Raw genomic sequence first — 13,948 nt, 5'->3', positions numbered from 1 at the left:
TAAACCCACCCGGAACCAAGAAAAAGCCACAGTTAGCCCTGGTAACCGGCAAGTAAGGCTTTCTCTCTTCCTCCAAATATTAAGAAAAGCTGATGTCAGGCAATTTAGCACATTCTATGCAGAATTTAGGGAGATAAATAAAGCTGAAGAAAATGTCCCTGGGAAGAAAAATAAAGAAATAAGAACATCTGGAGAGAAAAAAGAAACCTTTGAAGTAAACAAAGACGGCAGCAGCCTCGGGGAGATGGAAAAAGGTGACCTGAATAAAGACCCCATGATAATTTTTAAAGTTCCGGCATACTTCAGAGGAATGTGCAGGTTTCCATCTCCCAGTCTGAGACCCTCAGGTTGTCTGGCCAATTGTCTGCAGATTGGAAAGGCCCTATTAACAGGGATTACATACCACTGGTTAATTTTGCACTGCTTATGTAGCTCTGCTAGCCAGCAGAGCTTGTCTGTGAGAATACAGACTGTCATCATCTTGGTTGCTGACTGCTCAACTATCTACTACTCAGATTTATCACTTTGGCCACAAGCTAGTTCTCAAAAGAAAGCTTCAAGGTAAAGATTTTTGGAAGTGAGATTCAGTTAAAGCAGTTCACCCCTTTCTGAGAATGAAATTACTGAAAAGAAATATGTTCTGTGGTGGTTGCTGGCCGCTAGAGCCCTCATCAGTTTCCATGCCCTGGAGCAAGGATTTGAAGTTTGAAATTGAAACTGCTGTGATGATATGGAGGTGCACTACAGAAACACAAGAAAACACTTAGAAACCTAAATCATCCCCCAAATAAACAAACAAGAACACCCCAAAACCCCACATAACCACAAACAGCTCATTCTGTGTACGCAAACAGTAAACCGTAAGTGTGCAACAGACAAGATATCTGGAGGATGGCGATTCTCCCCTTCTACTGTGAGACCCCACCTGGAGTACTGCATTCAGCGCTGAGATCTCCAGCATAGAAGGAACATGGATCTGTTGAAGCAGGTCCAGAGGAGGGCCACAAAAATGATCAGGGGGCTGGAGCACCTGCCCTGTGAGGACAGGCTGAAAGAGTCAGGGCTGTTCCGTCCGGAGAAGAGAAGGCTCTGGGGAGACCCTATAAGCAGCCTTCCAGTACTTAAAGGAGACCTACAAGAAAGCTGAGGAGGGCTTTTCACAAAGGCATGCAGCAATAGAACACGGAGTGATGGCTGGAAGACGGTAGATTTAAATTAGATGTAAGGAATAAGTTCTTCACAAGTGGTGAGACACTCGAACAGGTTGCCCAGAGAAGTTGTGGATACCTCCTCTCTCGAAGTGTTCAAGGCCAGGCTGGACAGGGCTTTGAGCAAGATGGACTGGCAGAATATGTCCCTGCTCATGGCAGGAAGGTTGAAATTAGATGATCTTTAAGGTCCCTTCCAACCCAAACCATTTTATGATTCGATGATAACTGGGTGTGCACTGAACATACTGGGCTGCATGAGCTGGCAATGCCTTTCTTTCAAAAGATTCTTCCCCTTGGCACAGTATGCTGAGGTACTCCTATGATAAAAACTCAGTTCTGAGCTATTATGTTCTCAATATGTCTGCTATAAGGATGCAAAAGCAGTGGAGGGAAGCAGCACCTTGCACAACATAGAAGGTGAGGTGAGACATGTGAAGTGGTGGAATGCAGAATCCAGAAAGGAAGAGAAATTAAAATAAGAAAGGAAATAGGAAGGGAAATACACACAAAGAGAGGCAATAGGGGTAAAGAGGTATAATAGTAGCTATGGATGCATAAACAGAACAGAGCATTGTGTGGGGCAAGAGGTGAGGAGAAACAAAACACAGGCTCGAAATCACTGCCATTTGCACTCCAGTAACAAATCTCTACATCTGCCTCAGCTGTCAGGGACTGACTTTGAAACCAGCCAGCAAAATCAAAAACATCGACCTTTGCTGACTGTCACCTTATTACCATTGCTAGTTATTCTGCAGAGTCAAACAATAAAAATTCACTATGATCTTACAGATCTTCAAAAAAATCTGGCCAATAACCCTGGCCGACATGGCTCCACACAAGAAGAATTAATTTTCTTCATATTCTCCAAAACAAAGCATCCTTATCCTAACATGTTAAGTTGCACAGTCAAGCACTGAGATGTGAGACAGAGCCAGAGTTGAGGGCATCACGACAACTTAACCTTACTGACACACCCACAACATCACACACTGCAGTCTCATTCCCAAACTACGCTTTTGCTAACTCATCCCCATTTCGTCTTGTGATGCCTCTAGGATGCTTGTCCCATTTGCTATAGAAACCAGCAGGTATGTACCTATGGGAGCTCTCCAGTATGGCAGCCCTCCGCTCACCCACCACAGAGAACACAGCATCTTCCACTCCAAGGCATCGGAGTGGAAGATAAAGACAGGAGCACAGCATGGAAGCAGGGAATCAGGACTTGGATGACAGCAAACCAGGGAAGAAAATAAGTGCAAGGAAAGGTCACAGGGATTTAAAAAGAATGAAAGAGAGGGAAAAAAAAATCCTAGCTTCATCAGTCTTTGTTGTCAAGAACCAGCCCACTCCTCAAAATAAAAGACAATAACATAATGGCTAGTCTTGTGAGGAGGAGAAGAGAGGGCAGGTAAAGACCCTAAGCTTGGGACCAGGGTTGTGTGGCAAACACCTGTAACCCATGTATTCAGGAAGTTTCAGAAAATGTCTATGAAAATAACAAATTACGACAACCTTTGGACTGAATACTTATACCATCTGCATACCGGTTTGCAACAACCATTTTAGATGGTAGAGGTGAAAGCATTATTCCTGGTATTGCCATAAGCAAAGAGGCAGCCAAGGTTCTGATCTTCTGGATCACCCCAAAAAGGGTCTACCTCACTCTTGTCACAGTTTATGGAGTGTAAGGTCCAAAACCAGCTACTCAGAGTCTGAAGTCTAGATATCTACCAATTCTATGTATGCATTAGAGCTGGAGACAAACATGCAAAATAGTATTATTCTATCGCATTTGGTCTGCGTTTTCCTTATGCCTCGATGCACTTTGTGTCAAATTAAAATAACATTACCAAATCAAAACAGGAACTCTGTTAAATTACAGCTTCCAAGTATTCACACTGAATAACGAGAGTACAGGCAAGACACAAAAAAGAGTTCAAGGTTTAGAAGGTGTGTTTCACGCTGCTTCACTCCACAGCCTTGACAACGTCACATGAACTGAATGGAATACGAAAGGAACAGAGCAATTAAGACCACTCACCCCATCCCAAATTAGAATCAATGGCACCAGCAAACCTAATCCAAATCTTTCCTAACTTGTGGGCACTGGGAACCCATTGTGCTGACAACCTAGTAACAGTTTTCTTCTACTGAAAAATACAAGCGTTAGTCAATTGCACAGAAAACTTCGACACCCAGTCAAGAGAATGTAAAAAATAACAATAAAAAAAATCACCACCAAAAAAAGCCCTGCTCTGAAACAAGACATACAACAGAAACAACCCTGTAACACAGGAGAATTCTGGATGTATAGCTACATGCCTACATAAATCTTCATTAGAAGTATTTTTTTTCTATAGCTGGACAGAAAAAGCTTTTATAAAATAAACCTGAACAGTAGCGCAAGTTTTCACTGTGGGCTTCAGAGATAAGTTATGTTAAGAAAAAAATTTCAACCTTAATAATGATCTTGGTCTTATCTCTTTCATTAGAGTGGGAGGGCCTAAAGCACTCTTAAAGCAACAATATCCTGAATTCAAAATAGATTAAATAAAAGCAGCCCAAAATGGATTTAAGGCCTCAACATATCAACCTACTAACAACAAAAGGAAGTTGAAAGCAATATCATTTTGTTCTAAAATGTTTTTCCCACTCCCAATTCCCCTCATTTTCCATGCTACATTTTCAAATATAGAGGCATGCTTCCCCTTGGGACCCTTCAGCTCCAGAATAATCTGGCTTCTTCCTTAGTTCTACCTCTGGACTTTCTGACTGCAATGCTCAAGACTGATGTGCCTTGAAATTTATTCATTATATGAATACCAAGAGAAACATATCTTCAGTCAGTATGGGTGAAACAGCCAAGTCATTTTAGCCCAGGAGTTATTTCTGAGGTGCTGCTCTACCAGCTGGTCATACTTATGAAACCCTTCATCCTTCCAGAGCTTTTAAAATGGAGGACGTGCATTCATTTCAAGAATTCAGTTTTGACCAGTTCACGGTCAGACCCAATCAGTTTGGCACACTTAAGTTGACAACGTAAGACTGCAATAATAAAGACCTTGCAGAAAAAGAGAGAAGACTAATTAATGAGAAAAAAACTCAGATAATGCATAAAATGAAAATAATCTATCACATTTTGCTATTTAAAATAAATATGTTAATGTCTTATTTTGCATGTATGCTAATTCAAATTAATTGCCTGATCAACAGCTTACTCCACTGAACCATCTATTTGATTAAACTGTCAGAAAAGGCAGTCAGAAGTTTATACCGCTAACTGTGTATTCAGTTTATGGAAGAAATCATACTACCTTTAAACATCTTTACACAAATTCAAGTTCCCTTTTAGTTCATCCTCAATTTTCACAATTAAATTAAAATAAATACAATCTCTGAGGATCAGGAGAAAGTAGTACTTCTGACTTTTAAAACAATGGAAAGGTTAAAACCCAAACTGAAGTAACAAATACGTATCTCCAAACACTAAAAATACTTCAATATCTTTACTATACCTTTAACATCTGGATCATCTATATGGGGTTCCAGATTTTCTATCATTTCTTCCAATTCTTTCCTCGTTGCCATAGGAATGTTTGAAGACACTGGCATAGTGAGTTCCTGAATTTCTCTGTCGAGTATTATCTCAGAAGTCTGTTGAAGCTCGAAGTCAATATCTATTTCGGGAAGTGGAGTCCTCCAGAAATGAAAAGAGTTGTACAATTCCTGCTCTGAAAGAGAGGTTTCCTGTGAATTCAGCCCAGCCTCCTGTAGACCTGCTGTACAGCAATGAGAACCTTGCTCGTTCTCGTCAGCCATTTCCCCACAAGATTCTGAAGACAAAGTGCAATGGAATGATGACTCAGTCTGGAAATCACTTTCCCTCTGGGAGTTATTTGACACTGTGTTTTGATCTTCCATGGCATTTTCAAGTTTTGTTGCAAAATCATCATTATCGACGTGTGAAGACAAATCCTCTGTCCTGTTGTGCTCATCCTCTGTTCTAACATCTTCTGTAGTCCTGACTTGTTCACTGTTGAGTGCCAAAGCAAATGAACGTGAAAAATCCAAAATACACTAGTTGCAAGCAGACATTTTTTAAAATTCACACAGATACTATCAGCTTGCTATTTATCACAGTAGATTTACTTACAGCATAGAAACATAAATCATAGAATCACAGACCGGACAAGGTTCGAGGTCATCTGGACCAAACTCCCTGCTCAAGCAGGGCCACCCAGAACCAGTTGCCAAGGACCATGTCTAAACAGCTTCTGAAAAACTCAAAGGACGGAGACTCCACAGCCTCCCTGGGCAACTTGTGCCAGTGCTTGGCCACCCTCATAGGACAAAAAAAAAGATAAAGTCTTTCCTGATGTTCAGAGTGTTTCAGGTTGTGCCCATTGCCTCTGGTCCTGTCACTGGGCACCCCTGGAAAGATCCTGGCTCTCTCCTCTTCCCACCTTGCCTTCAGGTATTTGCACACACTGATAAGATCCTCCCTGAGCCTTCGCTTCTCCAGGCTCAGCAGGCCCAGCTCTCTCAGCCTTCCCTCTACTCCAGTCCATCATCTGCAGCCTTTCTCTGGACTTTCTCCAGTATGTCCATGTCTCTCTTATAGTGGGAAGCCCAGAAATGGACCCAGCACTCCAGCTGTGTCCTTACTAGTGCTGAGCATAGTGGAAGGATCGCCTCCCTCAACATGCTGGCAGCACTTCTTCAAATGCAGCCCAAGATACCACTGGCCTTCTTTGCTGCAAGGGCACAGGGCTGGCTCATGGTCAACCTGGCATTCACCATGGCCATTAGGGCCTCTCCTGCATAGCCACTCTCCACCCAGTCAGACTCCAGCAGGTACTGGTGCCCAGGGCTGTTCCTCCCCAGGTGCAGGACTTTGCACTTCCCCTTGTGGAACTTCCTGAGGTTCCTCTCAATCCATTACTCCAGCCTACTGAGGGCCCTCTTGATGGCAGCATGACCCTCTGCCACATCAGCCACTCCTCTCAGTTTTGTGTCATCATCAAACCTGCTGAAGGTACACACAGCTCCACCATCCAAATGATTAATGAAGATGTTGAACACAAGTGGACCCAATACTGACCCCCAAGGTACATGATCAGTTACTGTGTTGCTGATCAGGACTCTCTGGGACCAGCCATTCAGCTGCCTAGCTGTCGATCCACCTCACCGTCTGCTCATTCAGCCCACGCTTCATCAGCTTCTCTGAGGATATTATGGGAGACCATGTCAAAAGCCTTCCTGAAATCTAGGTAGGCTATATACACTGCTCTCCCTTGTCTATCAAGTCAGTCATTTCATTACAGAAGGTATATCCTAAGCTATCCTAAATTACTGAATATTCATATATTTTAAGTAAATAACTGAAAACCCTGATAGTCTATTAATGAAGATAAGAATTTCCAGATATTTTCATTTACCAAGATAAATAATTTATATAGGAAAGTTCTTGCAGTTCATACAGAAGAAAAACAAGGAGAAAAAAAAATAGAGAGATTTAACAAATTCTTTACCTGTTTTCCTGTGTAGAACTACAGTCTTCTGGGCTTTTGCCATCTTCTTCTTTAAAATACTGGCCACTGCTGGATGGATTAGCGAACGTTGATATGAAAGGCCCCAGAGACTGAAAAGCAGCTTGGCGGACCTAGTGGAAAAGGTCCAAGGTGAAAAATATTATTTTTATATATATAAGTCTTGCTGTCCGATAAAACATAAATTTCTGCTACTAGGAATTGGAAGGGTCATAAGCCTACTGAGGAAAGCTATAGCAGAGGCTCTTGTCCGGAAAGAGTCAGCCAGCTGTAAACGTCAAGGGCTAAGTAAAAAAAAAAAGTTAAGAAAAAGTAGGATAAAAACAGTTGACAGGCCTGTTCCCCACAACCAAAGAAATCACAATTATTTAGACAGTAGAAGCAGGTAAATTTGAAAGCTCAGTTGATAATTTTAACGACTTGAAAGCAAAAAATTACGTGCAGTGAACAGACTTCCTAAGTTTGACTGATGATAAGCTCTGCATTTCTTTCTCTTTCCTATTTAGCTATGGTGTTCACTTGCTTTTCCCTTCTCCTACTATTTATTCTCCCCTTTTCAACAGTTATCTACCTCCATCTTTATTATTTGATTAATTCTGCTGAGCTACAACTTGCCTGACTTTCCAAGATCCAAGAGCTCATGTTCCTGTGCAGAAAGATCTACTTTTGCCTCTCCAAAGTAGTCTGCTCAACAACAAACTTCCTAAGTTTTGAAGAACAGATCTTCAAGACCAAGAAAAAACACACACAAAACAAAACAAGAAAGCAACACCACCCACACACCAACCACAAAAATAGTAACAACAACTAAAAAATCCACACCCAAACAAACCCCAAAACAACAAGAAACACCAGCACCCCAATCTCCTCAGAAAAAGAGATAGTGGTAGGGAACCTGAAGAAATACAAATAAATCACATCTAGTTTTCCAGTTTTGTTAATGATTTTCAGCAATGTTAAATCACAGGCAGTTCTGTAGGTAAGAAAAGTTATCCCACTGACACAGTTTTTCTTAAAGGCTGCAGTGAAAATGTGAGGGACTCTCTACATCCACTGACAAAGTAAAAAGCCTAAGAAGAATTTTGCTTGAGGTGCGTGAAGCAAGTTATGTTATCCACATCTATGGAGAAAAGTTCTATGTGGAGTATCAGAGTAGAATCTTTTAAATATACAGCTATTCAAGAAATAAAAAGCAATTCTTACCCATCGTGAAGGATCGCTAATCAAATTAATAAAAAGGGTTGACAATTTTGTCCTCCGGACTTCCTGTGATGTTGCACAAGAAACTGCCATGAAGCACTCAGCACAGGCTTTCCTAACTCCCCACACATTATCAGAGCAGAGCTGGAAAAACCTCGGCAGCTGTTAGGAACACAGTAAGTTTGCAAGTCTTAACAGGCAGTAGTTGTTTCAAAGCAAGTTATTTTTCACATTCATTTCCCCTTCATCTAGTTCTCTGCATTCACATTCAGATGCTGCTTTGAAGAGGCAGAGTGGTAAGATGCAAGTAATTATACAACGACTGTCGCTACAACTCTGTTCTCAATTATTGATGTTCAGTTGTTTCTACTTTCTGCAGCAAAGTTTTCTAGACTTTTTTTTTTAAAAAAAGTTATGATACAAAATGAAGTTTTGTCTAAAGCCATTCAGCCTTTGGCCCTTTTATTTTCCCTGTTAAATAATGCAAAAAGAGGAGAAACCGGTGTTCTCTGCTAAGGAAAGAGATTCCAAACTCTCCAGCCACATGTTATTGCTTTTATGTAAAATAACCACCACTTTTTTATTTCAGAGTCTAATTGCACACCCTGTACAAAGTTTTAATCCAAATTCATTACATGTATCACTAAGAAGGCATTTGTGAGAGGAATCAGTTTACATCCCCAATCAAACATGTGGGATGTAAACCCATGCAACAATTCTTCATTATCAAATGGTTTGAGTCAACAGTACCTAGGGAAATATACAGCAAATGCTGTAAGAACATAAGAAATGCCCTGCGGGTCACACTAGATCTACCTGTCCCAATACCACGTTTGCTGCAGAACCTCCTGTTAAAGTCATGCCTGCATTTACACTCTTGTCATGTAAGTTTCTGGCTAATTCATCCCACAGACTCATCAAGCTCTTCTGGCCTTCAACAAGCTCACTGTCCACATCTCCAAGAGAAAAAAGCTTGAAGAAGGATCCCAGTGACTGTCAAGCTGATTTCTGTCATGTCTGGAAGCCTAGCAACATCCACCAACTCCTTACACCCGCCAAAGGAACGAGGGCCAGGATCTGTTCAGGATCCTCTGCTCACTGCCCCACGCAGTTCCCCGCTTTTTGCTTTTGAACTTGTGTGTCTTCCCTTTACGTCATTTTTTATCACTCACACTCACTGACCTTCTCTGCCTTTCTTTCTGTTTCTCACCTTCCTAGGAGGGCTGTGAGTACTTGTTAAGAGTCAGGAAAATTGACTTCAGAAGATTAAATCAATGAACAGCAGCATTCATTGATCACATAAGCCTCACCACTGCTGTATCTGCAATCTCTCATTGCATTTCTAGACATCAGAAGACACATTGCTGCCTACTCCTCACCTGTTTTTGAACTTGCAAATACACTTTGCCTCCACAGCCCAAGATATTTTCTTCAGTCTGACTTAAACCCTTCTCCCAGCTCTAGAACTGAGTATGCCTTAGCTCTAGACTGTGTGACTTGGCAGGTAAGAGGTCCATATTTATTGTAACTGTCTGAGAGTTCGTAAACATCAATCATAACGTGATGTCAACAAAACCAAAAAGTCACAGCTTTTTAGTCTCTCTTTACTAAGGGAATAGAGTAATTGTCTAATTATTTTAGCTGCCCTTCTTCTGCATGTTGTCCAGCTCCACTACTGACTTGAATTAAAAAGAAAAATAGCTTAAGAAATGGCTTACCAGCATTTCTTCAGTGGCTTGCTGCCCAACCACACTGCAGATATCTCCAAAATTGGCTGCACATACCTTGCAGACAAAATGTAATAAATAACCACTAAGGTCACAGTCTTAATACAGTAAACAAAATCAAAGAAAAAAATGAACAGCTTTTAAAACCATTAAAAAACAAACAAAAACATTAAAACCACCATAAACAGGTGCAAAGTCACTATCAGCTACTTCCCCATTCTATTAGTTCCCGTGGTTCAAAAAAAAACCCAAACAAAAACAACCTTTAAAAATAGTTTTCTTCATTTCACGTTTATTCAGCTTTTTTTAATCACCAAAGAACCACCTCAGAACTTAAAACAAGAGGGAGAGTTCACAAAAGGCACCAAAAGTGCTCTCAGATGAAAGCATATAGGCATTTATCAAGGAAAATAAGCTGTTCAACGGCAGGGTAAAACCAAATCACAGCCTCCAACACCATGATGAAGTACTAGTTTATTGCATCTTAATAAGCATCTTTAATTCCATCTATGCATAGAGATATGAGCTCAGGTGGCTGATGCTCTATCAGTAACAGTCGGTTCCCATTTTCATAGCTACCTACACAATCATAAAGACAAGCAGATTCTTTCTTTGTTTCTGATAATAAAGGTAGGGACTCTGGAAAAAAACCTCAGTGTCAAATATGAAAACCTGTGGAAATGTGAGCTTCAAAGAAACACCATAGCTTTCGCTTGTATGTGTCACAAACAAGCTTTAACAGGAAAAAAAAAAGAAGTAATTTAGTCAACTACAAGTTCCAAACTCAGGACACTCCCTTCACAGATAATCCAGAACAGGTGTTGAGAATTCCATACCTTACGAACATGAAACATTCTGCAGTCACAGCACATCTCGCAAAACCGAGGAAGGACAAGTCTTTCCGTGATGTCCTTTCCCACCATGGAGGCCATTTTGCACATTATCTAATGGCAAGACAGACATTCATCAGGGAGGGGTGCACAACGTGCAATTCCGCAGCATTTAAGAAAAGGGGTTTTTACGTTTACTCTTCATTCTGACACACAATTTTTATCGAAGGTTGTGAAAAATACTGAAAAAAAATCCATACTTTGAATTGAAAAGGTTTGTCTGCTTCTGCAAAAAGCACTAAAGCATTTTTTTTTCTTTTTATCCTTTGCCTGTCACAAGTAACACAGCTATAAAAGACATTGTTTCTTCACCAAACTAATGGAGACAACTGAACTCCCAGAAATTACTTTCCCATATCAAATCCAGAAATTTTTTAGAAAAAAAACAAGTAAAAGATTCTTCCAGTATTCCAATAACTAACAAATATACGTATTTACAATTAGCAGAAAATTATTTACAGCTAATCTGCTTAAGTGACTTCTACAACTTCTACACAATTTAAAAATTACAATACCCCATATCGCAAAAACGCAACGCCCTAACATTAAAATACTGAAGAAACCTAACATTGAAGTGACAGCTTTTCTCTCTAGCTCCTTTTTCATTCTGATTTTTACTAAAACTTCCAAAAAAAGAAGGTAATCTAAAAGATCCTAATCACATCAGTAGAACTATATAAATTCATTTTCCTCTAATAATGAATTATTTTTCTAGCCTCTAGGGGGTTGGTGAGCTACAGAAACCTTTGTCAAGTTGCCATATCTTCAAAACAACAAATATGGGTTAAATAACTCTGTTTTAAATTTTATTCCCTTATTTATTTGTAATCTTCCTTAAGAGAGTATTAGAAATTCGGTGCCAAATGCAATAGTGCCCAACCTCCTTGTTGTTTACATGTTCAGCCACATTATTAAAGTAAGATATTACATATGGTCTCTCTCATGAAAAAAAAATAGAAAAAAATTTTTAAAAAATCACCCAGCAAAAAGCACAAGCTGCAAACATTCAAGGAAAATACAAGGGCATATATCTTTGGCCGCTTTCCCTTGATGAATTATTTATTTGCTTACTATTTTAATTTAACACATAATAAATTTTAATTACTAAGGTTGTGTCTAATGCAAAAAATAAAACCATCAGCAAATCATAAATTAATCAACTGAGATGGTTATTGTTTCATCAAATGAAATAAAACTAAAATCAATAAAGAGAACAGACATACAGCAGAGACCAACAGAATTCAAGCATTAAAGATTCTCCACTGATGGAAATTTTCCACATGTGCAATTTAAACTTCCATAAAACAAACCTGATAAAACTAAAAAGCCAACAACCGAAGATGCATTAGGAGTCAATAAAATTAATCCCTTTCTGATGCATTGTCCAGCCACACTTTTCTTTACAGCGTATATAAGCTATTGAATTTAAATCTAATCTTGATTTGGATGTAACACAGTACGCAAAAAGCTACAGAGATTAGTTATGGACAGCAATATAATTTTTTTTCTTTTTAATACCACATGGATGTGAAACTTAGAAACACACTGCCATCACCGCAATATCAAGCATCCAAAGCAAACTTTAACAGGGTGGGATTTGGTATTGCTGCTACTTACAGCCACGGCTTCAGTCTTCACATCATCGTTGCTGTCTGGAGCTGTGAGATCTATCAGAACAGGGCACACTTTGGTCTCCACATCGTATCTTTCTATGAGTTCTTGCTCCAGCAGAACTAACAATGCTGCCTGGCTTGTTTTTCTTACCTATCACGAAAAGCCAAAAACTGAACCAAGGAATTCAAAGAGAGATTTTTGTTTGAATATGTGCCCTGTATTTTGGAAGCTGTAGCTATATACTGCCGCACACCTATACGAACTGTACTTGGCGAGAGAAGTGCTTCAAAAATCCTTCTGCAAACACTTCGTGTTTGAAACAAGCTACATTTGAACCCAAGAGCACCTCCATACTGTATACTAAGGCACCTATGTACTTCCCAAAACACAAGACAGTTATGTTAAAAAAGTAGTTATGGCAAGATAACCATTAATAATCGACTTCACAGATGGCTAACCTCTGCCTCTCAAAAAAGCAATCTCTTCAGAAGAGAAAACACTACATACAGCAAGAGACTATATACTGCAGTGCAGCAACTTTGAAAACTCCTTCAAGATCTTTGTTTTGGAGCAAACCAGCCAAATGAACTATAGAGTATCAACAGAAGATAATGAAATAAAACACTGAATTTGCTAGCAGGAGAATATCAAGCAGGAGTATGGTTGTTGTATTACATATGAATTGGCAAAACAACTACTAAGGTCTGGGTACTTATTTTTATTAGAGAAAATCTGGAAAGGGCAAGGAAAAGTGACAAACTCAGAGGCCTGAAATAATTAAAATAATCTATTGCCTAGGATTAGTCTAGTCTGGAACAATGTGGAGAAGTCTAAAGAAAGCCTTAGGCAAGCTAACTCATATATGCAGAGAAACAAATGACACAAGTTCAATCAAAAAAGTTTTATTGGATCAATATACAAATAACTGGTCATTAACATACATAATGGTGTCGAAAAATTGAATTATATCAAGGATTCAGCTGTTCATGACTAAATTTTTTGCCAAAATTTAAATTATGTAAGCTTATCAAAATGACTGATTTTGTCTATAAGAATACAAGCCATGTGTTGCCTGGTCTAGTCGAGAGGTGGCGTCCCTGCCCAAAACAGGGAGGTTGGATTAAAATGATCTCTAAGGTCCTTTCCAGCCTAGGCCATTCTATGATTCTAAGATAAAAGGCCTCAAATTAGAACAGGCTATGTTAGATGAAAAAAATGTTGAATATTTTCTTTAAAGTTCACAGTGCCATGTGTTTCATATCCATTCAAATTCTTTTTACCACAAAATATTACACACTTGTATGATGCTAAATTATTTATATTTCACACCAGGTATATTCAAATAGCTAATAAACTATTTGTAAAAGACACTTACCTGGTTATTCTGGTCTGCGAGGTATCGTACCACAATAGGCAGTAAGTATTTGGAAAAAGCATATGGGATTGAAGGTCTGTTTTCTTGACAGAACATAGCAATATGAGGTACCTGCTCCATCAGTTCTGCCCGCACTGTTGGCTCTGTCAGGGTCAAAATAAAACCAAAAAAGGCACAATACATGTTTAGGAGCATACTCCCACAATAAGCTTTTTACACTCCTGTACATATAAAGCCATGTTCTCAAGTGTTCATGTCAGTGTGTTTATGTCAAGCTTCATTTTGACAAGCACCACCTTTTTGCAAAACCAGGTACAACTATGCCCTGCCCTACTAAACTACTAAAAAGACAGGTCCCATACTATCAGTACAAAAACCAAGA

At 39.5% G+C, this 13,948-nt stretch overlaps 1 protein-coding gene across 1 annotated transcript in view; it reads right to left on the bottom strand.

Annotated features, from left to right (window-relative positions):
* The window catches only part of LOC104273702 (serine/threonine-protein phosphatase 4 regulatory subunit 1-like), a 30,821-nt gene extending 17,117 nt beyond the window's left edge, over positions 1 to 13,704 (bottom strand). Inside the window, 7 exon segments of the mRNA XM_009869109.1 lie at positions 4,727 to 5,244; positions 6,743 to 6,873; positions 7,964 to 8,122; positions 9,679 to 9,744; positions 10,524 to 10,631; positions 12,195 to 12,341; positions 13,567 to 13,704. Coding sequence (XP_009867411.1) covers positions 4,727 to 5,244; positions 6,743 to 6,873; positions 7,964 to 8,122; positions 9,679 to 9,744; positions 10,524 to 10,631; positions 12,195 to 12,341; positions 13,567 to 13,686 — 1,249 coding nt within the window. The 5' untranslated portion in view covers positions 13,687 to 13,704.
* Between the last annotated feature and the right edge of the window lie 244 nt (positions 13,705 to 13,948).

The sequence above is a fragment of the Apaloderma vittatum genome, unplaced genomic scaffold (genome assembly GCF_000703405.1).
Source record: "Apaloderma vittatum isolate BGI_N311 unplaced genomic scaffold, ASM70340v1 scaffold6085, whole genome shotgun sequence".
Taxonomy (NCBI): domain Eukaryota; kingdom Metazoa; phylum Chordata; class Aves; order Trogoniformes; family Trogonidae; genus Apaloderma; species Apaloderma vittatum.
This window is presented reverse-complemented; position numbering and strand designations above follow the sequence as displayed.